The sequence below is a fragment of the Gigantopelta aegis genome, chromosome 9, assembly GCF_016097555.1.
Source record: "Gigantopelta aegis isolate Gae_Host chromosome 9, Gae_host_genome, whole genome shotgun sequence".
In the NCBI taxonomy this organism is placed as follows: Eukaryota; Metazoa; Mollusca; class Gastropoda; order Neomphalida; family Peltospiridae; genus Gigantopelta; species Gigantopelta aegis.
In genome coordinates, this window is record NC_054707.1 from 10,035,254 (window position 1) to 10,062,889 (window position 27,636).

The window sequence follows — 27,636 nt, forward strand, 5'->3', positions numbered from 1 at the left end:
CAGTCTGTATTTCCTTAATATTGAGATCATTACCGATGCTGATGTGCATACATTTAGAATATGACTAGACCATTTTGCATCATCTGCTAAAGTTAAACCTAAATGTTTATGCGTTTTTGATTTTTTTAAAGTTGTGTCACCAAATATAAGACATGGTTCATTACTTAATTTGGTTAGAGAAAACAATAATACATTCGTTTTATTCGGGTTAAAGGTAACTAACCATTTGTTTGACCATTCATAAAGTTTCAACAAATTAATGTTTAGATCGCGTTCTAGAATTGAAATGTCATTTGACGTAATTCCAATACTTGTATCATCGGCAAATAGCCTAGTTACACAGTCTAGTTCATCAGCAATATCGTTAACATAGATCAAAAATAGTAAAGGACCTAAAACGGATCCTTGAGATACTCCAGCCTTTAGAGTTCCATAATTTGATAACGTTCCATTTATATACACACTTTGTTTCCTGTTAGAAATATAATTATTAATCCATTTTAAGAGATTGCCTCTGATGCCATATTGTTTAAGTTTATAGATTAAACCCCTGTGCCATACCCGATCAAAGGCCTTGGACATGTCACAGAAAACTGCACAGAAATATTCTTTATTCTCCAGTGATTTACAAATGTTATTATACAATTCAATTAATTGGTACATGGTGCTGTGGTTAGGTCGGTATGCACACTGATACTTATAAAGTAGATTATTGAATGTGAAATAAGTATACAGGTGTTTAAACACTATTCTCTCAAATAGTGTTCCAACACAACTTATGAATGATATAGGTCTGTAATTTGTTGGTGAACTTCTATCTCCTTTTTTGAAAAGTGGTTTTATGTGGGCAATTTTCCAATTGGTAGGGAATACTGCTGAGATCAGTGATTTTTAAAGAGCAATTGAAGAGGAATCAAAATAGAATTGGCAATACGTTTTAGTAGTTTATGGCTTATTTCATCTGGGCCACTTGCTTTATTAGGTGCTACTATTTTAATAATGTCTATTATTTCTTCAGTGGTTATTGTCAAGGTTTCCAAAGATTCCCTGCAACGTTGTCCAAAACTCGGAAGTGCAATATTTGCATCATCAACTGATGAAATTGATAGAAAATAATTATTTAGCGTTTCTGCTTTTTCAAAATTCGTATATGATACAGGCACATCTGATGTTGCATCTTTAATTGGTGGTATAATGGTTTGTGGTATCGATGTTTTTAATATAAATTTCATATATTGCCAGTACGTGGTTTTATTTTCACTACAAAGTGTTCTTAGTTTTTCGTCTACGGAGTTAGCAAATTCTTCTTTAGCTCTTGTTTTCATATTATTAACTTTGTTTCTTTGATTTTTGTAAACCGGCCTCGGTGGCGTCGTGGTTAGCCATCGGTCTACAGGCTGGTAGGTACTGGGTTCGGATCCCAGTCGAGACATGGGGTTTTTAATCCAGATACCGACTCCGAACCCTGAGTGAGTGCTCCGCAGGGCTCAGTGGGTAGGTGTAAACCACTTGCACCGACCAATGATCCATAACTGGTTCAACAAAGGCCATGGTTTGTGCTATCCTGCCTGTGGGAAGCGCAAATAAAAGATCCCTTGCTGCCTGTCGTAAAAGAGTAGCCTATGTGGCGACAGCGGGTTTCCTCTCAAAATCTGTGTGGTCCTTAACCATATGTCTGACGCCATATAACCGTAAATAAAATGTGTTGAGTGCGTCGTTAAATAAAACATTTCTTTCTTTCTTTTTTTGATTTTTGTATTTACGTTCATCCGTTGGTCGTTTAGATTTTAGCGTTTTTTTCCGAAGTCTGTCTCTAATTAGTAATTCTTTTCGTAGTTTACTATCAAACCATGGTTTATCGTTAGGTCGAATGGTAATAGTGCGATGCGGTATACTATTTTTAATGTGATTTTTAATTACAGTTTCAAAATTATCGCATGCAATATCAACATTTTCTGAATTTTCAAATATTAATTGCCATGGTTCATTCGTAATTAATTTATTCAATTTTTCGAAATCACCTTTATTGTAAAGCCATATTATTCTTTCGTATGCTCTAGCAGTACATTTAAAATTATTTAATACAATGTATGTTATTTTATGATCGCTAACAATCGCGGATAACAGTATAACTCCACTCTCGTTGATTTCACATGTATTTGTGATAAGAATTGGGTCAATAAGTGTCGCACTGTTCGCTGTTACATGTGTCGGGATGTCAATTACATTGAACAAGTGTTTGTGCATTATTAAAGGGACATTCCTGGGTTTGCTGCTATTTTTAAGATGTTATCGACTAACAGAGACTTTTTAACGCTTATAATTACATATCAAATATATTTTTCTGCATAAAATATTAGTGGCTGTATATTAAACGTGGTTCTGTTCGTTCTAATATGTGTACTAGGTTAAATTTTATTTTGTTTCCTAAAATAAAAAAAATTCATACGTAAGAAAAAAAAAAGTTTGGGCTTCTTACAAATATTAAGACGACCAGAAACACATTAAATATACAGACACTGATATTCTAAACAAGAAAATATATTTAATATGTAAGTTTAATCGTAGAAATATTTATTTAGTCAGAAACATCTTACAATGCAGCAAACTCGGGAATGTCCCTTTAATTCGTGCAGCTTGTTTCGTTTTGACGAGAGTAAATCATGATTGAGGTCACCGACAATAATAATGTTGCCGCATATACCTAAAGCTTTTTCTATCGAATAGTCTAACCTGTCCCAGAATGTTGTCTGTGTTGTATTTGGGCGGTATACCACGCATAATAGTAAAGATTTCTGTTGAAGTTTAATTTGTACCCATATTATTTCGTCGTGAGGCGTTTCTAAGTCGTATCGTCGTGTATGGGCTAGATGTGAATCGACATAAACTGCGACACCCCCTCCGTGATTGGTACGGTCTCGTCGGTACGGTTCGTCATAGTGATCTATCTTTATTTCCTTACTGGATATCTGATTATCAAGGTGGGTTTCAGTGCATAGGATGTGAAAGTCAGTAAGTATTTCCCAAAGTTCTGGTATACACAGTTTATTGCGTAAGCTACGTATATTTAAGTGGAAGATTGATAATTATTCGTAATTTTCAGTGTTTTGGTTTGGCCCGGGATTTGTTTCAACATCGTTGCACAATAGAATTAGAATGAGAAGAAGAATCGGGTTTGATTTTGGTGACATCTGAATTATGTACAGACAAATCATGAGAGCTGTAGCCATGGATATGGAGAAAAACAGAGATCCAAACAGATGTAAATGTATGCCCGGCATAACTGCTAGTCGCAGACGTAAACTTACGATGTGTTTTTTAAATAGTCCACAATGCTGTATTCTCTGTATGAGTTATTAGGATAAAAACAGATATCTGGGCTAAGATAAGCAGCTGTCACGTTTTACAGATAAAACTAGTTTCCATGTTTTACGGCAGTGCTTATCATTTATACTAGTTACGGACGACAAAAAATACGGACAGAGGTAAGTATATATATATTGAAAACATATTTTATTTAAGGATTGTCTGTTATTTCTTTTACGTTCATCTGGGTATGAACAAAAACAAATTATCCGCAAACTGTATGACGTTCCCTGACGACGTAAATTCATCGAGAATTGAACAAACTCCCGTTGTTAAGCCTGGACCAATGCGATGACGTTATGTGGTTATGAATGTAATGGAAATTTCATTATTGTACAAAGAACAAAAGAATCGGGCACAAGTTTGACAACTAACGAAGCCCTCTTCTAAATACATGCAACATACATGGCCACTATATTACATAGCTATATATTTAAATAGTGTACCACACCTGCTTAGATCAAACATTAACTACATTAACTTAAAGGGACATTCCTGAGTTTGCTGCATTGTAAAATGTTTCCGACTAATAAAATAGTTCTACGATTAAACTTACATATTAAATATATTTTCTTGTTTAGAATATCAGTGTCTGTATATTCAATGTGTTTCTGGTCGTCTTAATATTTGTAATAAGCCCAAACTGGATTTTGTCTTCAAATAATTTCGTACGTAAGAAAAAATCCTTTTTAGGAAATAAAATGAAATTTAACCTAGTACAAATATTAGAACAACCATAAACACGTTTAATGTACAGCCACTGATATTTTATGCAGAAAATATATTTGATATGTAATTACAATCGTCAAAAAGTCTTTGTTAGTCGATAACATCTTAAAAATTGAAGCAAACTCAGGAATGTCCCTTTAATAGTGAAGAGACCTCGGTGGCGTCGTGGTTAGGCCATCGGTTTACAAGCTGGTAGGTACTGGTTCAACAAAGGCCATGGTTTGTGCTATCCTGCCTGTGGGAAGCGCAAATAAAAGATCCCTTGCTGCCTGTCGTAAAAGAGTAGCATATGTGGCGACAGCAGGTTTCTCTAAAAAATAAAAAAAACAGTGTCAGAATGATCATATTTTTGACGTCCAATAGCCGATGATAAGATAAAAAATCAATGTGCTCTAGTGGCGTCGTTAAATAAAACAAACTTTACTTTAATAGTGAAGAGGTCGCATTGTGATGGAACGGTTGTGGAATCGTAATTCATGATCTGTTTACGGAATTCACTACTACGTAAATAAAAAGAAAGACAATTAAACAAGAAACCCTTATTTTTGTCCAAATCAAATATCTGTCTCAAATACTGTGTGGTTTTTGGTTTGTTTTTAAATCGAAACGTATATACTCGTGGCACAAATAGAAGGTTTTTTTAATTAAGTATTGTAAAGCATTTCGATTAGAGTAATACAACTATTTTTAAAATAAACATTAATACACTCGTGGCCGGTTGGTAAGGCAGAAGTAGGAGTTTTTAAATTAAGTATTGTAAACCATTTAGATTAGACTAATACAACTAGTTTTAAAATAAACATTAAATAATATGTTAAACATATATATCGTCGCGTGAGAGCCAGAAGGACGTAAGCGCATCAAAATTCATTTTTAAAAAGCTGAGATAATGAAAGAAAACTGTTTTTCTTGATCAGTAGTTAAGATGTTGAATTTGTTTTAATGACAATGAAAGCTGAACATATTTACGATTTCTTTGTATATTTGCGGTATTTATAGCATATTGGGTGTTTTAGTTATTTGCTTAAATAGTTGTAGTTACGACCAACAGTATATCAAGTAAATCTGAAACAACCATCACTTCTAAAACATTTCAGTTTTGCAAATAACATATTTATTTTTAAAAAGGAGAAAGTATTCGTTCCTGATGAGTCATCAGAAAAGCTGATGTCATGTAGTGTGCAGTGTTCTTCCCGTGTTCTTTGCGCCATGGGAGTCCTTTTGCAGATAGTTCCTGGTTCTGCTGGCTCAGGGTGTACTTCACTAGTTTCAAGAATATCTGGTTTATCAGCTAGTGCAACAGACAAACCAAAATAGTTAAACAAACTGAAACTGGTATCGTTTAATGAAGAAACTATGTTTAGCAGCTTATTGGTTTGGGATACACCGGGTTCATGAGGGTGTGTACTGAATATCAAATCCAGAAGTAGTGAACACTATACCATGTCCACCTGTTGAGTATGCAGGATTCTCTCCAGGTTATATTGAGTGAACAGTAAACCCTACAGCTTCTGCTGTGCGTTGGGTGTACTCTCCGGGTTATGTTGTGTGTTCAGTGCACACTCCTGATTTTGTTGTGTATTTGATGATCTTTCCGGGTTATGTTGTGTGTCCAGTGATCTCTCCAGGTTATAATGTGTGTTCAGTGATCTCTCCAGATTCTGTTGTGTGTCCAGTGATCTCTCCAGGTTCTATTGTGTGTTCAGTGATCTCTCCAGGTTATGTTGTGTGTCCAGTGATCTTTTCAGGTTCTGTTGTGTGTTGAGTGTACTCTCCAGGTTCTGTTGTGTGTTCAGTGCACACTCCTGGTTTTATTGTATATTTGGTGATCTCTTCAGGTTCTGTTGTGTGTCCAGTGATCTCTCCAGGTTATATTGTTTGTTTAGTGATCTCTCCAGGTTCCGTTGTGTGTCCGGTGATCTCTCCAGGTTCTGTTGTGCGTCCAGTGATCTCTCCAGGTTCTGTTGTGTGTTCAGTGATCTCTCCAGGTTCTATTGTGTGTTCGGTGATCTCTCCAGGTTCTGTTGTGTTCAGTGATCTCTTCAGGTTCTACTGTGTTCAGAGATCTCTCCAGGTTATGTATGATGTGTGTTCAGTGATATCTACAGACTATGTTACGTGCAGTGTTCTCTTCGTGTTTTGTTGAGTGTTAGGTGATCAATCCTCCAGTTTCTGTTGTGTGTGCTAAATTATTTTCTGCGTCTGTTGTGAGTGATAATCCATGTTCAAATTCTCTTGTGTATGCTATGTCATGATCATGGTATGTTGTATGTGTGTTCTGTCATGTTCTTCTTCAGGTTCTGTTGTGTGTACTATGTCACGTTCAGGGTCTGCTGTGTGTGCCACGTCATGTTCAGGTTTTGCTGTGAGTTCTCTTTTATGTTCAGGTTCTGTTGTGAGTGCTATATCATGTTCAGGTTCTGTCGCAAGTGACTGGATAAAGGCCGTGGTATGTGCTGTCCTGTCTGTGGGGAAGTGCATATAAAAGATACCTTGCTGCATTAGAAAAAATGTAGCGGGTTTCCTCTGATGACTATGAGTCATAATTACCAAATGTTTGACATCCAATAGCCGATGATTAATTAATCAATGTGCTCTAGTGGTGGGGTTAAACAAAACAAACAAATAAACTGTCGCAAGTGCTATGCCACGTTAATTTTCTATGACGATTATTTTCTCATGTTCAGCTTTTTGCTGTTATGTTCAGGTCTTGTTGTCATTGATGTGCCAAGTTCTGTTGTGTATGCTATATATCCTGATCCTGTTGTGTGTGCTATGTCATGTTCAGCCTGTATTGTGTGTGCTATGTCATGTCCAGCTTCTGTTGTGCGTGCTATGTTGTGCTAATGTTTTGATATGTGTGTTGTGTCATGTCCACGTTCAATGTTCTGTTGCTTAGTTTAGCTTAGTAACTGGTTTAACGTGTCCATAGTCCATATACCACTAGGGTTTCGAACACACCTATCCAGAGTCCGGACTCCGATAGGAACGGGGGTCTGACTCAGGACAGGGATATTCTATTGCAAATATTTGTTACTGTAACGTTAATCAAAGTTCATAGATCTTGCTATCGTTTATGTTGAGGCCACATTCACTTTATTCGCCTTTTAACCTTGCATCTGATTACACTGTCTTTTGAATTACAATTGTATCTACAGATACAAATTATATGTTGGAAACTTTGCTTCAATTAAAAACATTTCAAAATAGATATTTGTTTTTCAAGAGAATTCACCAAAACATGTTTATTATTATAAATATGGTGCACATAAAATAGAAAACCATACAAACATTAATGTTACTGCAATTCTTATTTATATATACAGACACCATTCTTTTCTGTTGCCAAATAGTTCCTTGCATGCAGTACCAAATGTTTTTCTTATATAGACCGGGCTCTCACAACGACAAAAGTTATATTATTTTTAGGATTCAAGCACATAAAAATATTGACACAAGGAATGCTCTGTTGTACTTCGCATTTGTAATTTCTATCACAGACCGATAACAAAGAATACATATGTGTCGTATTTGGCACATACGACCTATGTCAGACATAATTATATAACGAACTGTATTTAAAAAGGGTGTATCTACCACACACGACCAGTCGTGTGCACATAATGGACAGCAAGCAAATCGGAGGAAAGTCGTATGTATCAGTTACGTCTATTTTCGTGAAAATTGGTATCTGTGATTCATTTACGACCATTTAAATCCTTCTGTGTAAGCGATGCAATTAGGGACACAGCTACGATTTTTTGTGACAATATGTAATCGGGGATGGCGATTCCGAATATGCAAAAACGACGTTTTAGGTCGTATCAGACACTTAGACCTTTCAGCTCTCACGCGACGATATGTAAATTGTGTTTAGCTCATTTTGTCACTATCTGGTAACGAACGTCCTTTTGGTGAGACGCATTTAATCACTAATAATTATTTGCTGTTAATCGAAAAAGCATATCCTCATTTCTTTAACGACAATATATTTATGAAATAGCAATAATTTCAAAAAATAAAGTATAAAACCCATTCCCCAGAAAAAAACACATATATCCACAGTTTGTATAGTTATCAAATTTACAAAAACATTTCTACTCGAAACTCAGTCATAACAGTTAAATAGAACTAAATCATCTATACAACCTATACACGTGTATTTATTATTGAATCACTGAAGTTTCGTCCAAACAATTGGCTGAAGTCTGTAAACGTGACGCAAGATTTAAAAAAAAGTATCGCCTAAACAATTGGCTGAAGTATAGCGTCCAAACAATTGGCTGAAGTCTGTAAACGTGACGCAAGATTTAAAAAAAGTATCGCCTAAACAATTGGCTGAAGTATAGCGTCCAAACAATTGGCTGAAGTCTGTAAACGTGACGCAAGATTTTAAAAAAGTATCGCCTAAACAATTGGCTGAAGTATAGCGACTTGACGCAAGGTTTCAACAATTGGCTGAAGTCTGGAGACGACTCAATCTGTTAATGAAGTCTCGTTTGAACAATTGGCTAAAACTGGAGACTTGACTCAATCGGTTAATGAAGTCTCGTTTGTACAATTGGCTGAAGTCTGGAGACGACTCAATCTGTTAATGAAGTCTTGTTTGAACAATTGGCTGAAGTCAGGCGACTTTACTCAATCTGTTAATGAAGTCTCGTTTGAACAATTGGCTGAAGTATGTAGACTTGACTCAGTCTGTTAATGAAGTCTCGTTTGAATAATTGGCTGAAGTCTGGAGACTTGACTAATCAATCTGTTAATGAAGTCTTGTTTGAACAATTGGCTGAAATATGTAGACTTGACTCAATCTGTTAATGAAGTCTCGTTTGAACAATTGGCTGAAGTCTGGAGACTTGACTAATCAATATGTTAATGAAGTCTTGTTTGAACAATTGGCTGACGTCTGGAGACTTGACTCAATCTGTTAATGAAGTCTTGTCCAAACAAGTCTTGAATGCCTAGGTATCGCCTGAACATCCGCCAAACTGCTACACTGACTCGTGTAAAGGAAGTATCCAAGTTCAGTGAATGTGTGGTAAAACATCTCAACACAGGAACCCCACCTCCACCGAACATGGATCCTTCCTTTACACGATTAAGTGCAGCAGTTTGGCGGATGTTCTGAATATACCTAGGCGCGTGTGTACACAGCACTGAAGTCTACACTGAAGACTTTAGCAACGTCTCAAGATGATTTATACATATGTTTATAAAACTTTTAGAGTCTGGACTCGAGACTCTAATAGAGTCTGAGACGGCAATGTCGTGACAACGCCATACAAATTGTATGCGTGTGACGTCATTAGAGATTGAGTCTGGATTCTAAACGTTTTATAAGCACGGACCCTGGTCTCGAATATCATTTCTTAGTCGTCCTTCTATTTTCGTTCTGTTCTTAATCAGACGGGGTCCTCACTAATCCTGGTTACAACACATACTCACTGTTGATGGTTTCCATCCCATTGTTTTCAGTTATTATTTATTATTAATTGATTAGTCAGGCACAAATTTCTTAATTTTTTGTTGCATTTTGTTGTTTTGCAAATGGTAACACTAACTTAACAAACGCCGTTCTGTTGTACTAGTTTCGTATTCAATCGGTGTAAAACCTTAAAATATATTTTAAAGAAACAAGTCGCTGCATGTATAAAATTAATATACATATAATTGAAGCAAATGTGTACGTGTTTGGTTGGGTTTTTTTTTTTTTCAGCACACTATGCGACTAATAACCTGTATTCTCCTGTTCGCGCTAAATTACAATGCACGTGCAGAACAGTGCGCATGTGCGACGACCAACGTCCACGTGAGAAGTGGGGCTGACACCCACCACCCAGTCTTGACAACGCTTATTACAGGAAAATGCCTTCCCTACAAGGGTGACAACTCTAATGGATGGGTTCACGTCGATTATAACGGTTCTGTGAGTCCACGTTTGATTGGTTAGTTAGTAAGTTAGGGCTCGCAATGTCCATTGCCAAAATTAGCCAGATGCTAATTTTCATACAAAGTGGCTACAAATTTGGCTAAATGTAGGTGGGGTTTTTAATTAGTCACTTTTGAATAATATTTAAGGTATTATTGAACATATTTAAAAATTGGCAAACGAAAACTTTTTTTTCAGTGCGATCCCTAGTTTGTTAGTCAATCAGTTAGTTAATTAATCCTTTAGTTAGTTAGATTATTAGTTATTTAATTTGTCGCGTTTGATCAGTCGCATATGTAATGTTATTCCTATAGTTACCATTATTTTACGCCCTAAATTCGATTTGTATGTTTGTGCTGGGGTGTCTTTAAATATTCATTCATTGATCCATCTATTCATTCATTCATTTATTCATTCATTCATTCATTTGTCTGTGGAATGGTGCATATGAAAGATCCCTTGCTACAAATGGAAAAATACATTGGGTTTCCTTTCTAAGACTATATGTCAGAATTACCAAATGCTTGAAATCCAGTAGCCGATGATTAATAAATCAATGTGCTCTAGTTGTGTCCTTAAACAAAACAATATTTAAAACAAACTGGTTGGGATGGGACAAAATCAATCAGAGAATGGGTCCACCGAAGTAATTCGATCCAATGACGCAAGCACCTCAGGCGAGCGATCTACCTTCTGAGCCAGATCCGGCCTCTCAGTGGGAAGAAAAAAAAAGCAATAATTCTTTAATGACACCTTAGCATATTTTAAACTACGGTTATTATTTGGTTTCTAGCATATGTTATATATAATATTATAATTATTTCGGCACTTGGTTGAGAGATAGAGGGAAAGAAAGAAATGCTTTATTTAACGACGCACTCAACACATTTTATTTACGGTTATATGGCGTCAAACATATGGTCAAGGACCACAGATTTTGAGAGGAAACCAGCTGTCGCCACTTTATGGGCTATTCTTTCCGATTAGCAGCAAGCGATCTTTTATTTGCGCTTCCCACAGGCAGGATAGCACAAACCATGGCCTTTGTTGAACCAGTTATGGATCATTGGTCGGTGCAAGTGGTTTACACCTACCCATTGAGCCTTGCAGAGCACTCACTCAGGGTTTGGAGTCGGCATCTGTATTAAAAATCCCATGCCTTGACTGGGATCCGAACCCAGTACCTACCAGCCTGTAGACCGATGGCCTAACCACGACGCCACCGAGGCCGGTTAGATAGAGGGAGGGAAGACAAGGGCGTGGGTGTGGGTGTGGGGGTGTGGGTAATTTTTGGCATGCTTCCATCAGAGAACTGTTCAAGCACGCTTGTCGTGGGCACAACCTCTGACTTCGCCAGAGAGTTATATCTATGACAGGGGGAGAGAGGGGGCAGAACGGTATCTTTTATAGTTGTTACGTGGATTCGCCTCGCTTGGTTCAGAGACGTACGTGCAAGTAAATACGCATGTAAACTAGTATTGAAATAGTTTAGAGGTGGTATTAGGGGTATCACTTTGACAATATATAATGGTTGGGTAAAAGTTGGTCAGGTCACCGTAGATATCGCATATGTTCTCTCTCTCTCTCTCTCTCTCTCTCTCTCTCTCACTCTCACTCTCTCTCTCTCTCTCTCTCTCTCTCTCTCTCTCTCTCTCTCTCTCTCTCTCTCTCTCTCTCTCTCTCTCTCTCTCTCTCAAATAGTTCGTGTCAGTCTCTTGCGTCTGAAATTAATATGTTTAAATAACTGCAGTCTCATTTTGGGAAAACTAATTGCCTATTTTAAAAGAGTTAAAACGACGTTTTGTTTTTACAAGACACGTCTTTTGTTTAGTATAAAATTCCTGGCTCAAAAAGCGTTATGCAGAAATTATGATTTTACAATTTTACATACCTAACTACTAATTATTTCATAGGTCGCATTATTCTCCATACACACATTCATGGCGCCACTACTGTCTTGTTCGTATTAACATGGACTGGAATATAATGTTTGCAGGATGGATATATATCTGGCAGTTATGTCACTCTTGGAAGCTGTGGTGGGGGAGATGGGGGAGCAGGTAGGTCGACTTTTTAAGACATTTCAAGATAGTTGGGATACATGCACCGACTTTTACCATTTTTCTTTACCTACAACGAGTAGCATGGTTCCTATCGCCTTCATTACCAAATGCCAGTGTTAGCGCAGGTTCACCCATTGGATTAACATATGCAAAACAGCGCCGCTCAAAGAGCGCCACCCTGACGAATGGCGCTAAAAATAGATCGGTTTTCCCCAAGCTAAAAATAGAACCCTCCCTTCCTGTTGTTTTCCCCTTGTGGTAGGACCAGACCCTCGTCTTAAATAGGATATATAGTGTATAGTAGGGTATATAGTGTGGAGTATTGTGTGGGATTGTATTGATATCCCAACACATCGTGATTTATTATATAATGCAGTATGTACAAACAACAGGTTAGGTTTTGAGAATACGGTCCAACAATATATCAGCCAATCAAAATGCTTCTAAGTTGTGATGTCAGTGTTTGTTGATAAATAAATGGTCTGCGACTTCGTACATGTTCTAGATTGGACTATACCAATTAAAATCCCATAGGCGACCATGTTAACGTTTGTGTTTAAAAACACTATATGCAATATATCAACCGAACTTTGACCTATAAATATCAGTACTACAACCCCTACCTCAAAGTATTAACTGCAGAAAATGGTACCTTTCATGGCTCATTTTCGGTATAACCACGTGTTTCTACAACACCCCTAGTTTCGCACACAATTTGAGTACTTTTTTTACATGTACCCCATACATGTTCCAAGCACAAGGCTACTGGACACAGTGGTACTAGATCAAATAAAATTACATGCATGTTTAGCCCAGATGAAACTTTTTTTTTTACAACCAACACACTTACACTTATAACCAATCACAGGGCTGGTGTTAACTTCTCCATCAAAAGTGCACCTCGAACTTTGACCCAGCCGGAAATTATTTGGTTTAGTGCTACCTCTAACACGTCTGGATGTATTTCAACTTTTGTTATTTCAACAGCCGTGGGTATATAAAGGGTGGGTTTCCCGACATCAATGTGCGCACCCTATTCTCTTTGGCATTTAACTGCTCCATTCAAATTCCATAGCACCACCACCACCACCACCCGCCTGCTACCGATTTGATCGGGCTGCTGGTGCTCCCTTGCACCTGCCAGTGCAGACGGTCCCTCCTCTCCCCTCCCCCCCCCCCCACCTTTCCTTTCATGGATGGAGGAGCCAAGGCCGGCTCTTGTGCCCACGACAGGCGTGCGCTACAACAGCTTGTTCTGAATGTGCACGTAAAACTCTATGACCTGACTTGACCTGACATCAATTGCACTGCACCCAGGGGAAGCTGGACAAAAGAATACCAACCTACCCTATCTCACCCCCAAATACTTGCTGCTGGTGGTCTACTTGGTACTTGGTGACACTGAAGAGGAGGACGTCGTTAACTGCAAAAACAAGATTTGGAAAAACCCCGGAACGACAGCGCCTTGCCTACCGGTGTTTACACCAACACGAGTCTCCCCAGGGTTGTAATGCCACGACCAGAAGCAGTCAGGCCCTTTTCAAGGGCCCTATGGGCAACCTAGGGAGACACCACACCATCATAGAGGTCTAATTAACGAGCTACTCTCAATTCACTAATGTCAAAACCTATTAGCTCCGGAACTTTCTTTTTGACCGACCGTACAAAATTGCGCCCAAATTCCTTAATCAAACTTGCGCACCTTTTCTCTTTTGGCATAATTCTTGCTCCATTCAAAATTCCATAGCACCATTACCCCCCCCCCCCCCCCCCCCCCACACACACACACCCGCCTGCTACCGACCACGGTAGTGCTCACTTGCACCTGCCAGTGCAGGCGGTCCCTCCTCTCCCCCCCCCCCCACCTTTCCTGTCATGGATGGAGGAGCCGGGCTCGGCCGGCTCTTATGCCCAAGACAGGCGTGCGCTACAACAGCTTGCTCTGAATGTGCACGTAAAGCCCTATGAATTGACCTGATCTGACATCAGTTATTCAATCGTCGAACGTCCTAGTCCGTAGTCGCAAGTCACGTTGAATGTTTACTCTACAAGCGATATGAAATGTAAGTATACTTAACAACGAAGGTTTAGCTAATGTTAAAAGAAATGGCATACTATTTATAAATTAACCTATTTTTATTAATTAGTATTCACATCTGAAATGTATATATAAAGTTTATACAGGTTTCGATTATAAATGAGCGGGAATGCGGAAGTAAACAGAAAATGGGTTATTTACTGACACCGCGGATTCGGGTCGGAACATCGGTTAGGACCGAGTATTGACGGAACTTACTTTATATATCTAAAACCCTGATTAACACAGAGATATAGGCTGGTAGAATAATCTTGGACGTATTTGGTGAAATGTTAAACATTTTATATATATTTTATTTTGCATTCTCTAAGTTGATCCCCGTTTATGCCTGATTTGGGAATAGTTTAGATGTACCAACGTGTGGTTTAGATAAAAATTGTTAAAAGTCTGCTTAAATGTATACTATTCCCGTTTTATGTCGGGTGAAACGTGATTTTTATACTGGAATTGTTGCTTCCACATTAAAAAATGCGACACATATTTTTGCAGTGGGTGTATTATGTATAGAGTCATATAGAGACTCTTAAGTAGCATGTTGGTCGAGAGACAATAAAAACACGTCCCCAACACTCGCCAGTCGTACTATAATTGAAGGTTGTACAGCGACCGTTTAAACGGACGAGTCTAAATTTGAACCAAATAAGGGGTATCAGATACTATTTGTTATTGTCTGTTGGACCATGCCTAATTATTTACATTTGTTGCACCACTATTGTTTTAACTATTCCAAAAGAAGGGCATATATAAAATGAAGCAACATGTGTTTGTTGTTTTAAAGATATTATTAATTGAGACATTCTGTGACACACGAGAATTATTTTCTTACATTGTGGAAGCCAAAAGAAGTATGGAATATGGAAGACCCGCTAAAAAGCCACGTCTTAAATATGGTTGTGGTGATTGTGGGCAAACATTTGCTCACAAACGGAGTTTAAACCGTCTAAAAAAAACAGCCATGGCTCTAAGAAGTTTGATTGTGAACACTGTGAAATGACTTTCACGAGAAGAGATAGCCTTAAGCGCCACCTGACAAAATATCATCAACTGGAACTGACAGACCGAAATGCTGTGCAAGAAGGAGGTGGCAACGTAGCGAAACCAAAGCCTTAGGTGGGAGAGTGCATGTTCACACCATCCCGGCAGAGGGCATACAGAAATATGGCCCCATGACTTTCCTGAAGTCTAGATATGAAGAAGTCAATGCTGTACTCAAGAAAGCCATCAAAGATCGAGGTCGTATCAAGTGATATTTAGCCATGAAGATTAAAATGACCAGGAAGACAGGGGAGGCAACTGATACCGCCGAACCATTCTTCTATGGAAAGTGCCTCAAGTTTGTAGATCTTGACGAGATGATGAGGGAATCTTATCAAGAAGATCTATTCTTCTTTCATTGAGTACTAGCGACAGGGCAACAGCTGGACTGTGGCCAGAGTGTTAGACCTCACCATCCATATGACACGCTACCGACCACTTCGAGGACTCAAACTCAAACTTAGAGCCAAGCATGCCATCGTCAATATGAAGAACCGGGACCAGAAGTGCTTCATGTGGTCAGTCCTGGCGGCAATATATCCAATTACACGAGATGCTGAGCGGGTGACTAAGTATACTCAACACGTTAATCAACTGGACTTTATGGAGATCACATTTCCAGTTAAGATGGTGGATGTCCCTAAGTTTGAAAGGCAGAACAACATACCCATCAACGTGTTTTGTTACGAAAAAGGCGACGTCTATCCAGTCCACGTGACCAAACAGCGTATTGAAAGGCACGTGGATCTTCTGATTATTGCCGATGCAAAAAAGTCACACTATTGCTGGATCAAGGACATGAGTCAAGGACATGAGGTGAGAGAACACAGTACGACGGTAAGACCTTTTACTGTTCTTACTGTCTGCACGGATTCACCCATCTTCATAAATCAAGGCTAATATTCGTTCCTCGTATTCAGCCATGATACATGTAGTCAAGATTACTGATATCCACTACTAGCGCCCTCTATTGGAAGAAAATTTGTAACACCGATTATGTCCCTTACACGATGACATCGCTGACCAATCACAGCATTGGTAACATGTGACAATCTTGAAAGTAATATCAAAAATTATCTGCCGGACGCTGACGCTGCCATCTTTGTTTACAATAACAAGGGAATCTATAAGGAGCGTTGCGATTCGTTGCAATCAGATCTCATCGCATCCAATGAAATTTAAGCATTTTGTGGCACGATTTCTTGACGACATGTATCAAGGCTGAATACGAGGAACGAATATTAGCTTTGATTTATGAAGATGGGATTCACCAAGAAAACCCTATTGACTGATTATTTGGTCTGTCGTCAAATTCATAGATCCCAAAAAGTGAAACTTCCCAAAGAAGAGGACAAGTGGTTGTATTACAAAGACATCAGAAAACAACTGAAAGTACCCTACATTCTCTACGCTGACTTTGAGTGTCTCCAAGTGCCCTTCTTGAGATGTTTCACCAACCCAGAATCTTCCTCGACGGAGAAGTCCACAAAATACGTCCCTTGTGGATTTGCATATAAAGTTGTGGGTTTGACACCTGAACATTGCAAAGAACCGGTGGCGTACAGAGGTACCGATGCAGCAGACAAGTTTGTGAAATGCATGGTGCAGGAGCAAGAAGAGATTGAATTGAAAAAAATTTGAAACATTGTGAGCATGGCTAAGGCGAAGCGATTGTCAAACCTTCAAAAAGGCAACCCACTGTCACATATGTAAAGAGCCACTAGCCTCAAAGCCAGTCAGAGACCACTTTCACATCACTGGTCAATTCCGAGGAGCTGCACACAATGAGTACACCATGAATTACAAGTTTATTGGACGCATCCCAGTGGTGTTTCACAACTTGAGAGGCTACGACAGTCACGTGATTATGCAAGCCATTGGAAAAGTTCAGGACAAAACACTGAAGTGTACTGCAAACAGCATGGATAAATGCATCTCCTTTTTCCTTGGCTGCATGGATTTCATCGACTTGTTCCAGTTTTTTAACACATCTTTGAAAAAACACGTGGCAAATCTGAGCAAGGAAGGACCTTCCAAATTCAGACATATGACTGATAACTTTGAAGATCTGAAACTTTGTCTGTTGCTTCGAAAACAAAGTCTACCCTTATGAATAATTTGATTCGGAAGAGCAATTTGTTGAGACATGCCTCCTTCCAAAGAAAAGGTTCTGCAGTTCGTTGACACGAGAAGGTTTGGCAGACGATGACTATGTACATGCACAGACCATCTTAAAGGAATTCAAGATCCAAAATCTAGGACAGTATCACGATTTGTACGTCATCATCTGCCAACCTCAATTATTACAAGTTAGATCCTGCCCACTTCTACACATCAACTGGTCTGGCTTGGCAAGCAGCTCTGAAGATGACAGGAGTACGACTGTTGACAGACATTGACCAACACCTCTTTATCGAAAAAGGTTTGAGAGGTGGAATCTTCATGATCACTCATCGTGATGCCAAAGCCAATAGTGCTTATCTACTAGATTACGACTCTAGCCAACCATCCAGTCACGTCTAGTACCTAGATGCCAATAATCTTTATGGCTGGGCTATGTCGCAACCTCTACCCGTTCGTGGATTCCGTTGGCTTGGTGAGGGCGATCTGTTGGATCTTACAAAAATACCAGATGATGCACCACATAAACACATATTGACATCTGTTGACGCCCGTCAATGCCAGTTAACGCCCGTCGACGCCTGTCAGTTAATACATCCATTCACAATGATCGTGTCAGGGCCGATTTCGTGTGGAAAGACGTTCTTGGTGTACAAGTTGTTGAGAGATGGAAGAATTCACCCACCTCCCCAACGCATGGTATGGCTTTACAAACGATGGCAACCTCTCTATGATACGATCGAGGCATACCAGGGGATCTTGGAAAAGATGATTACCGGTATTTAAACCCTAGAGTCAAATATTTAATCGTAATGGATGACCTAATGTCTACAGCTGGAAAAGACCCACGCATCACTGACTTGTTCACCGAAGGAAGTCACCACTTAAACCTATCGGTGATTGCCGTCAACCAGAACTTGTATCACAGCAAATACTCAATGCAGAGGAGAAACTGTCATTACCTGGCACGTTTCAACAATCCCATTGGCAAGCAACAAGTGATGATATTAGCACGCCGCATGTACCCAGGAAATACCCAAACGTTCATGCATTAGTATGATGATGCCGTGCAAAAACCATATGGTCACCTCTTTATTGATCTGAAGCCATTCTACAGAACGATTACGACCTAATGCTCTGGACCAAAAGGACGACATCCCCGGAGAAGAGCTGACAAACTCTATAAAAGGAGAGAACAGTCGAGAAGCATATCGTTCTTATTCAGACCTTCAAAGTGAGCAGACGTGTGAAGAAGGGCTTCCCGAAATGTATTCTTGTAACGATTGTGGACTAGTGTTTCAAGCACGATTTGCAGACTCGTAAAAACATGGTGTCCCGAAAATAGAGGGGAACCTCCTGCAAAGAGAGCTAGATGTGAAGTTGAAGAAAGACATGATGACGCCCATGATGAGTGGGAAACAGCTGGACTGGATTATCTGTGGCAGCTCACCTGCAATTGTTATAAAGAGGAGATGGCTGAAGACTGTCAAAACTATTTGGATAAGGGAAAGTCTGAACAATGGGTGGATTGAAAGATGACTAAGCCATGGGAGCAAACATATTTCAATACACTGGCTAATGCACTGCTGTTCACTCGTTGCTTCTCTCGACCTTCTTTGATGAAACCGATTCTAGATAGAATCCACAAGATGGAACGTGCTGCCGAGTACACCACACTCAAAGAGAGAATCAAAGCACTCTTAAAGTCGGTGGATGAGAAAGTTAGTTCCCACATGGAAATACTCGACGAGGAATCAGGTAGCAATGAATTTGAAAATGAGGAAGAGGAATTAGACACCAAAGACTAGACTGTATATAAGGCGTCATCTTTGCCAATAACTGTCATAGATGCTGAAACCACCGAAGAGTAAGGATCATGTGGGAAGACTACTTGAAAGACATTTATTATGATCCATCCAACCCAGCCAGTTTTTCTGGTCCAGATAAGCTCTACAGATACGTCACAAAAGCAGGGAAATACGTCATCAGCAAGTACAATATCAGAAAGTGGTTGCAAAAACAGGAGTCTTATAGTTTACATCGTCCCATCAGAAGAAAATTTGCCAGGAACAGAAACATGGCCAAAGGAATCGATGACCAGTGGTCGGCCGATCACATGGACATGGTGAAGTTTGCCGAGTATAATCGAGGTTTCACCTTTGTGTTGGTGGTGATCGATGTCTTTTCCAAATATCTGTGGTTGAGACCCTTGAAAGACAAGAAGGAACAAAGTGTGTGTGGAGCGTTGGAAGATATATTCCAAGAAGGTAGACAACCCAGTCGAATTCGCACAGATAGGGGAGCAAAAGACGTTCAAAGACTTCTTAAACGATGGAAAATTCAACATTTGCTCACCAATAATGAAACCAAGGCAGCAGTGGCACAAAGAGTCTTAAAAACGATTAAGGCACGGCTGTACAGAAACTTCACCTATAAACAGTCCTACGTGTACGTCGATCGTCTGCAGACGTTTGCTGACAGCTATAGTGCCACCTTTTACAGAACCACCGGTATGGCTCCAAACAAAATCACTAAAACAAGGAAACCTCTATATGGTGGAAAATGTACTGGCCCAAGAAAGATGTGAAGCCAGTGAAGAAGCACTTCCGATTCAAGGTTGGAGACAAAGTGAACGTTTTCACAAGAGAATACGACGAGCTCTGGACTGGAGAGATCTTTATCTTCTCACAGCAGATTAAACGTGGTGGACTACCTGTATACCGAGTGAAGGACTATAATGGTGAGGAAATTCGGGGCACCTTCTACCAGTCGGAGCTACAGAAAATAGATATCAAAGAAACTGATCTGTGGATAGTGGAGAAAACCCTAAACACGAGAGGCTGAGGGGTCAACAAACAGCACTATGTCAAGTGGTTGCACTGGCCCAAGAAGTTCAATTCCTGGATACGAGCCTTTGATGTTCAAGCTATTGAATAGAACAATCATTGTACATTGTAGATAGTTTTTGCCTTTAATGCCTATCGATGTAAGCCTATGTGTGTTGATTTTATATATGTGTAGTAGTTTATATATAGATCAGAGATTGTAATTAGAAATAAATGAATAACCAAACCAAAATTTCGCTAGCCCACATAAGTCCCGCTCGGATGGGAGGAACAGCAAATGTTTTGTTATTACTGCTAAAGTAGTTACAGTAGTTGAATCTGGAGTTCCTTATTTAACACTTGGTTGGGGGTTTATATCACACATGGGGAAAACAAAGTCAATATGAAGGGAATGTTCTAATTTTAGCTTAGGGAAATCCTATCTATTTTCAACTAAACATGAATAAATCACGTTGGATTGGGATATCAATACATTCCCATACAATACTCTACACTATATACACTACTATACACTATATACCCTATTTAAGACGAGGTTGGGGCCCTACCACAAGGGAGGGGGGGGAGACAACAGGAAGGGAGGGTTCTATTTTCAGTTTGGGGAAAAACAGATCTGTTTTTAGCGCCATTCATCAGAGTGGCGGTCTTTGAGCGGCGCTGTTTTGTCTATGTTAATCCAATGGGTGAACCTGCCATTTCTACCACTACTACTGTTTATCGTTTTATTTCTTTACGCCATCAATCCTGATAGGATCGATCCCTGCCCCTGGGCCAATTGGGTTTTTTCCTGTTGCGGTCAGTGCTCCATAATTAGTGCACTAAAGGCCGTGCTATGTACTATCCTGCTTGTGCGATGTAACATATTAAAGGGAGTGACAGCAGCGGGTTTCCTCTCTAATTATATCCATGGTCCTTAACTATGTATCTGACACCATATAACTAATGACATTCCTTAGTCTCCGTCTACCGTGCTTATTATTTATTCATTGTTTAACTTATTTCTTTTCAGTTTGGGAGGCAGGTCACCCAAAGTCAACTGGGCCTGCAAAGTGCACCGAGCCCGAAAAGTCCGCCGGGCCATCTGTTCAGTTGTCAGGCTGTCCACACATCGTGTCGCGGGCTGAGTGGGGTGCCAGGCCACCCAAGGAGCACTCCCCCCTCCATGGTGCTATGAAATACGCGTTTGTCCATCACGGCGCCGGTGGGGATTGCACCACACAGGACACCTGCAGCCACACCGTCCGGAGCTACCAAAACTACCACATGGATTCGCACGGTAAGTCATTAAAGGGACATACCCTAGTTTTTAAACACTAAGACATATTGTTTTACTATTGGAGCCGTTTTTTGATAACTAAAATCATACTTTACTTAGATTTAATTTTTTAGATTATCCATTTCCGTACATTCGAAGTGTTTTCGGTCATTCTGTTGTTTTTAATATCACAAAATGCATTTCTCATATTTTAAAAACGAACGTGCGTCTCAGAAGTAACAGTTATGGAGTCCAGTTTTAGTCTATTTTTAGAGGGTATTTCACCATTTAAAAGTCAGAGACTCGTGTTTCAGTCAATTGAAACTTTATCCAAATGTGCTAAAGGTCTGTAGATTAACTAAACTTAGTGTGCATTTTGATGGGCTGAAACTAGGGTCTGTCCCTTTAATATGTGTGTTGTAGCTACCAAAACTTCCACATGGATTCGCACGGTAAGTCATTAATATGTGTGTGTTGTAGTTGTTAATATTTGGATTGTAGTTACCGAAACTACCACATGGAGTCCATGGTTAGTCTTTCACACGCGTATTGTAGCTACCAAATGCACTATGTGAAATTGCGTGACTTCAAGTATTGTGTGCATTAATACATTATTTATAATTACTGAAACTACCACAGGGAAGGCCCGTGTATCCGTGTGTGTGTGGCTGTATTGTGGTGTGTATGTGTTCCGTATTTTTACATGGTATTAGCAACTATATATATATATATATATATATATATATATATATATATATATATATATATATATATTTCATTACAATATAATTTGCAAGTATACGTTTTGCAAGTCACCCATATCGTTGATTGTATTATGATTGTTTACCTGAAATTATATGGTATTTATTATTGTATATTATTTACTTAAGATTTTATGTATATATTATAACAACAAAATGCAAATTAAAGCTGTCCGACTGTTTAACATACACACACACACACACACACACACACACACATACAAACGCACGCGCGCGCACACACCCACACAAACTAACACACACACGCACACACAAAGTCTTCATCTCTCTCACACTTGACCAAATCTAAACAACGCAAAAGTGGTAAAGCGCTAGCCTGATGCGTGGTCGGTCTAGGATCTATCCTCGTCGGAGGGCCCATTGGGTCATTTCAAGTTCCATCAGCTGCACCACGACTGGTATATCAAAGGTGGTGGTATGTATTTTGCTGCCTTTGGGATGATGCATACAAAATAGCCCATGCTACTAAAATGTGGCGGGTGTTCTCTCTCAGACTATATATTAAAATTACCTATGTTTGACATCCATTAGTCGATGATTAATAACTTAATATGTTCTAGTGGTGTCGTCAAACAAAGCAAACTTTCATTTTTACGATACAAGCTAAGAGGGACAGACCCTAGTTTCAGCCCATGAAAATTAACACTAAGTTTAGTTAATCTACAAACCTGTAACACATTTGGATAAAGTTACAATTGAGTGAAATATAAGTCTGTGACTTTCAAATGGTGAAATACCCTCTAAAATAGACTAAAACTCGACTCGATAACTGCTATCTCTCGGACGCACGTGCTTTTTTTTAAATATTAGAAATGTATTTTGTGATATTAAAAACACTCGGATGACCAAAAACACTTCGAAAGTACGGAAATGGATAATCTAAACAATAAAATGTAAGTAAAATATGATTTCAATTATCAAAAACGGCTCTAATAGTCAAAAATATGTCTTAGTATTTAAAAACTAGGGTATGTCCCTTTAATGAAAGATATGAAAGAATGTATACGTTTAACATGACAATGTATAATTTGTAATTGCAGGCTGGTCTGATATTGGATACAGTTTTCTCGTGGGAGAAGATGGAAACGCCTACGAAGGGCGTGGCTGGGACACCCAGGGGGCGCATACCAAGGGATACAACACTGTGGGGCTGGGTATACTGCTTTTATATTATACTACATTTGAGATACATTTCACTACACATAATTTATAATTTATACTTCACTATACATGGGTTAGGCTTTACAACATATGGTATATACTTCACTACATATTGACTATACTTCAATACACATGGGCTATACTACAATACACATGGGGGGGGAGGGCGAGACGTAGCCCAGTGGTACAGCGCTCACTCAATGCGCGATCGGTGTGGGATCGATCCCCGTCGGTGGGCCCATTGGGCTATTTCTCGTTCCAAACAGTGCACCACGACTGGTATATCAAAGGCCGTGGTATGTACTACCCTGTCTGTGGGATGGTGCATATAGAAGATCCCTTGCTGCTAATCGAAAACAGTAGCCCATGAAGTGGCGACAGCGGGTTTCCTCTCTCAATATCTGTGTGGTCCTTAACCATATGTCTGACGCCATATAACCGTAAATCCAATGTGTTGAGTGTGTCGTTAAATAAAACATTTCTTTCTTTCTTTCATTACACATGGGCTTTACTTCACTATAGATGGGCTATACTTCACTACATACGGGCTATAATTCAATGCATATGGGTTATACTTCATTACATATGGGCTATACTTCACTACACACGGGCTATAATTCAATGCATATGGGTTATACTTCATTACATATGGGCTATACTTCACTACACACGGGCTATAATTCAATGCATATGGGTTATACTCCATTACATATGGACTATACTTCACTACACACAGGCTATAATTCAATGTATATGGGTTATACTTCATTACATATGGGCTATACTTCACTACACACGGGCTATAATTCAATGCATATGGGTTATACTTCATTACATATGGGCTATACTTCACTACACACGGGCTATAATTCAATGCATATGGGTTATACTTCATTACATATGGGCTATACTTCACTACTCGAGTTATAACTCACTACACCTGGTTATTATACTCCACCATATGAGTTATACTTCACAACACGTTATACATGTATTTACACATGGTCATACTTCACAACATGTTATACATGTATTTACACATGGTTATACTTCACAACATGTTATACATGTATTTACACATGGTTATACTTCACAACATGTTATACATGTATTTACACATGGTCATACTTCACAACACAATTTAGTACACAGAGGTTATACTTCACACATTACACATGTTTATACTTCCCTGTACATGTATATTTCACACATGGAATCCGATACTTCACAGAGAAAGAAAGAAAGAAGTGTTTTATTTAACACGCACTCACACATTTTATTTACGTACACAGAGGTTATACTTCACTACATCTTTTATTTGCACATGGGCCTTTGTTGAACTTCACTACATTACACATACCCATTGAGCCTTGGGAGTTATACTTCACTGGGATAACCCATTACCTACATGTAGACCGATTGCCACGACTTCCCTGACAAAATGGGGGGGCACATAAATACTTTTAACATACTATAAAGATTAAACATTTCTATGCTACTGGAACCAAAAAAAAAAGGGACAAGATTCTCGGGGGGGGGGGGGGGGGCATGCCCCCCCCTGCCCCCCCCCCCCCCCCCTCGGAGGGTACGGCCCTGCGATACGATTCACAGAGAATGCACAACACCAAACTGGATATTTCCGGGTCAAAAGTTCTGTAAACCATTACTCTGATATTAAAGGGGCATTCCTGTTTGTTACATTGTAAGATGTTTCCGACTAATAAAATATTTCTACGGTTAAACTTACATATTAAATATATGTTCTTGTTTAGAACATAAGTGTCTGTATATGCAATGTGTTTCTGGTCGTCTTAATATTTGTAATGAAATTTAATTTAGTAAAAATATTAGAAAGATCAGAAACACGTTTAATAGAGAGCCACTAATATTTCATGCAGAAAAATATATTTGATATTTAATTACAATAGTTAAAAAGTCTCTATTAGTCGACAACATATTAAAAGTTGCAGTAAACCAGTAAATACCATTATAGTATATGCACAGAATATGCATATATTTTATTTAATAGTGTTGGGTACAGATGCGGGTGGGTTAATATACAGTATGCTGCTGAGTAAGTTTTATTGGAACTGTACGGCTTATTTATTTTGATAGTAGCTCGTAAATGCCCTACTAGAAAATTGTAAACGACAATACAAGGGAGACAACTACGTAAGTCATACGAAACACTAGGTAATGGCGAAAGCAGCAGTTGTAGTAGTTTATACATTTATATATATATAGTCGAGACTGGTATAACGGCCTCCTGTATGTAACGGTCACCTGACTATAACAGCCACCATAAAACACGCCCAATGCATTTCCGTCTTTATTTTACCTGTATATAACGGCCACCTGTCCTTGCGGCCAACGGCCACTATTTTTGGATTAAAATGAATGGTTGAACCTGCTTTAACAGCCACAAAATTACAATGACCACTATTTTTGTCACAAAATGGACAGTTGAACTTTCTATAACGGTTATATATACATGTATTGTTCTGCGCCGTAACAATATAAAGTTATAGTTTTACCTAAGTTGAAATAAAAGAGATACATGCTCCAGTGCATCGTTAATCGTATTTACATCTTATGATATGGTCGTCATTTAAATTACAAGGCGACTTGGCATTGGTTGAAGGAAATCTTGCATTGAACTTACATATATATTCGACTCGTCAACACTGACAGATATAGTCCAGTAGAAATATGTCAAAAATGGCTTAACATAGAACAAATTGCAATAGACTTTTTTATGATTGCTTCTGGTTAGGGTGTCACTCTGCATCTCCACACCAAGTTAGTGGGGTTTTTACAGTAAATTAGTTTATATGTTGTTCCTTTACTTGTATATAACAGCCACCTGTTCATAACGGCCACTTTTGTGAGGTCCCTTGAGTGACCGTTATATACAGGTTCGACTGTATATGTATAACTTTATCTTGAAGGGGACGAGGGAGTTCGAGTTTGTACATGTATATATATATATATATATATATATACACACACACACACACACACACACACACACACACACAGTCGACGTTTGACTATATATGTAGATGTATATGTATGTATGTATGTATGTATGTATGTATATAGATAGATACATACATACATACATACATACATACATACATGTATATGCGCTGAAGGCGGATTTAGTTAAATTTGGTCAGTATTTTTGGGGTGATGGGTGATGAGTCTTGTTTGAATGTTCAATGTTGTACATTAATATGACGCCCCGCGCCACAATACAAATACCGTAGATCAGCAACAAGTGAATCTCGTGAACGTCACTGTCTCGATAATCAGAGTATACTATTTATTTTCAGGATTCTGTATGATCGGGAACTTCCAAGACCGGTTGCCGAATCAAGCCGCTCTGGACACCTTACAGAAACTGATTGAGTGTGGGAAAGCTCACGGCAAGCTACAGTCTAACTACGTTCTCAGAGGTCACCGTGACATGGGAACCACGGCCTGTCCAGGTCAGAGGTTGTATGACCTCATCAAGACCTGGCCTCACTACTAATGTAATTGACTCAGACAAGTTATTCATTATACTTGGCAGCGCAATACAAATGTATTATGTCCTGAATATGTATTAACAATTAAAAGTAAGAAGGTTATCATTTGTTGTTATTATTATTATTATTGTTGTTGTTGGTGGTGGTGGTGGTGGTGCTGGTGCTGGTGTGTGGTGGTGCTGGTGGTGTTTTGTTTTTTGGTTTTGTTGGTGGGATTGATTTTTTTTTGGGGGGGAGGCTTAGAGGAGGGTTGTCCACCCAGTTTGGATTATGCAGATTAGATGCATACGCTCGGGATTTGAGAGCTGTGTTGCACCACGGGTATTTACGAATCATTGCGTATACCAGCAGGGGACTGGGTCGTTCTGAAACTAATTATTTAGCTTACAAATTCGATTTTTTGTGTCCGAAATGGGCCATGACTTCGTGGTAGTAAATAATAACAATGCACTGACATATGCATTGACATCTGCTCACCTTAAAGCAGCTGAGCTGTTCAAATAAAATGACATTTCAGAGAATCATTTTCGAAATCTAAAAGGAGAAGAATTTTGGAATTTTTTCATCCTCTGATTTTGCAAGTATATCCATAATTAACCTAGTGCGTCCCCCGATATATCTGCCTTTCGTGAATCCAGATTGTATTTGAGTAATTATATCATTTAAAACAGTTTTATTTCGATTAGCAATAGCCGCTGATGCAATTTTGTAATAAACATTC

The 27,636-nt window shown here is 38.9% G+C and overlaps 1 protein-coding gene across 2 annotated transcripts; it reads left to right on the top strand.

The window, feature by feature from the left end:
• Positions 1-2,881: 2,881 nt before the first annotated feature.
• LOC121381243 (peptidoglycan recognition protein 1-like) lies at positions 2,882-27,017 on the top strand. Of its 2 annotated transcripts, none has more exons than XM_041510471.1 (6): positions 2,882-2,981; positions 9,812-10,021; positions 12,021-12,084; positions 21,197-21,463; positions 23,265-23,378; positions 26,721-27,017. In XM_041510471.1, the coding sequence occupies exons 2-6, from the start codon at positions 9,818-9,820 to the stop codon at positions 26,918-26,920; spliced, it is 849 nt and encodes a 282-aa protein (XP_041366405.1). In that variant the 5' UTR covers positions 2,882-2,981; positions 9,812-9,817; the 3' UTR covers positions 26,921-27,017. The 2 variants fall into 2 exon arrangements, with proteins under 2 accessions (XP_041366405.1, XP_041366403.1); XM_041510469.1 differs by lacking the exon at positions 2,882-2,981 and adding an exon at positions 3,394-3,485.
• The last annotated feature ends 619 nt before the right edge of the window (positions 27,018-27,636 follow it).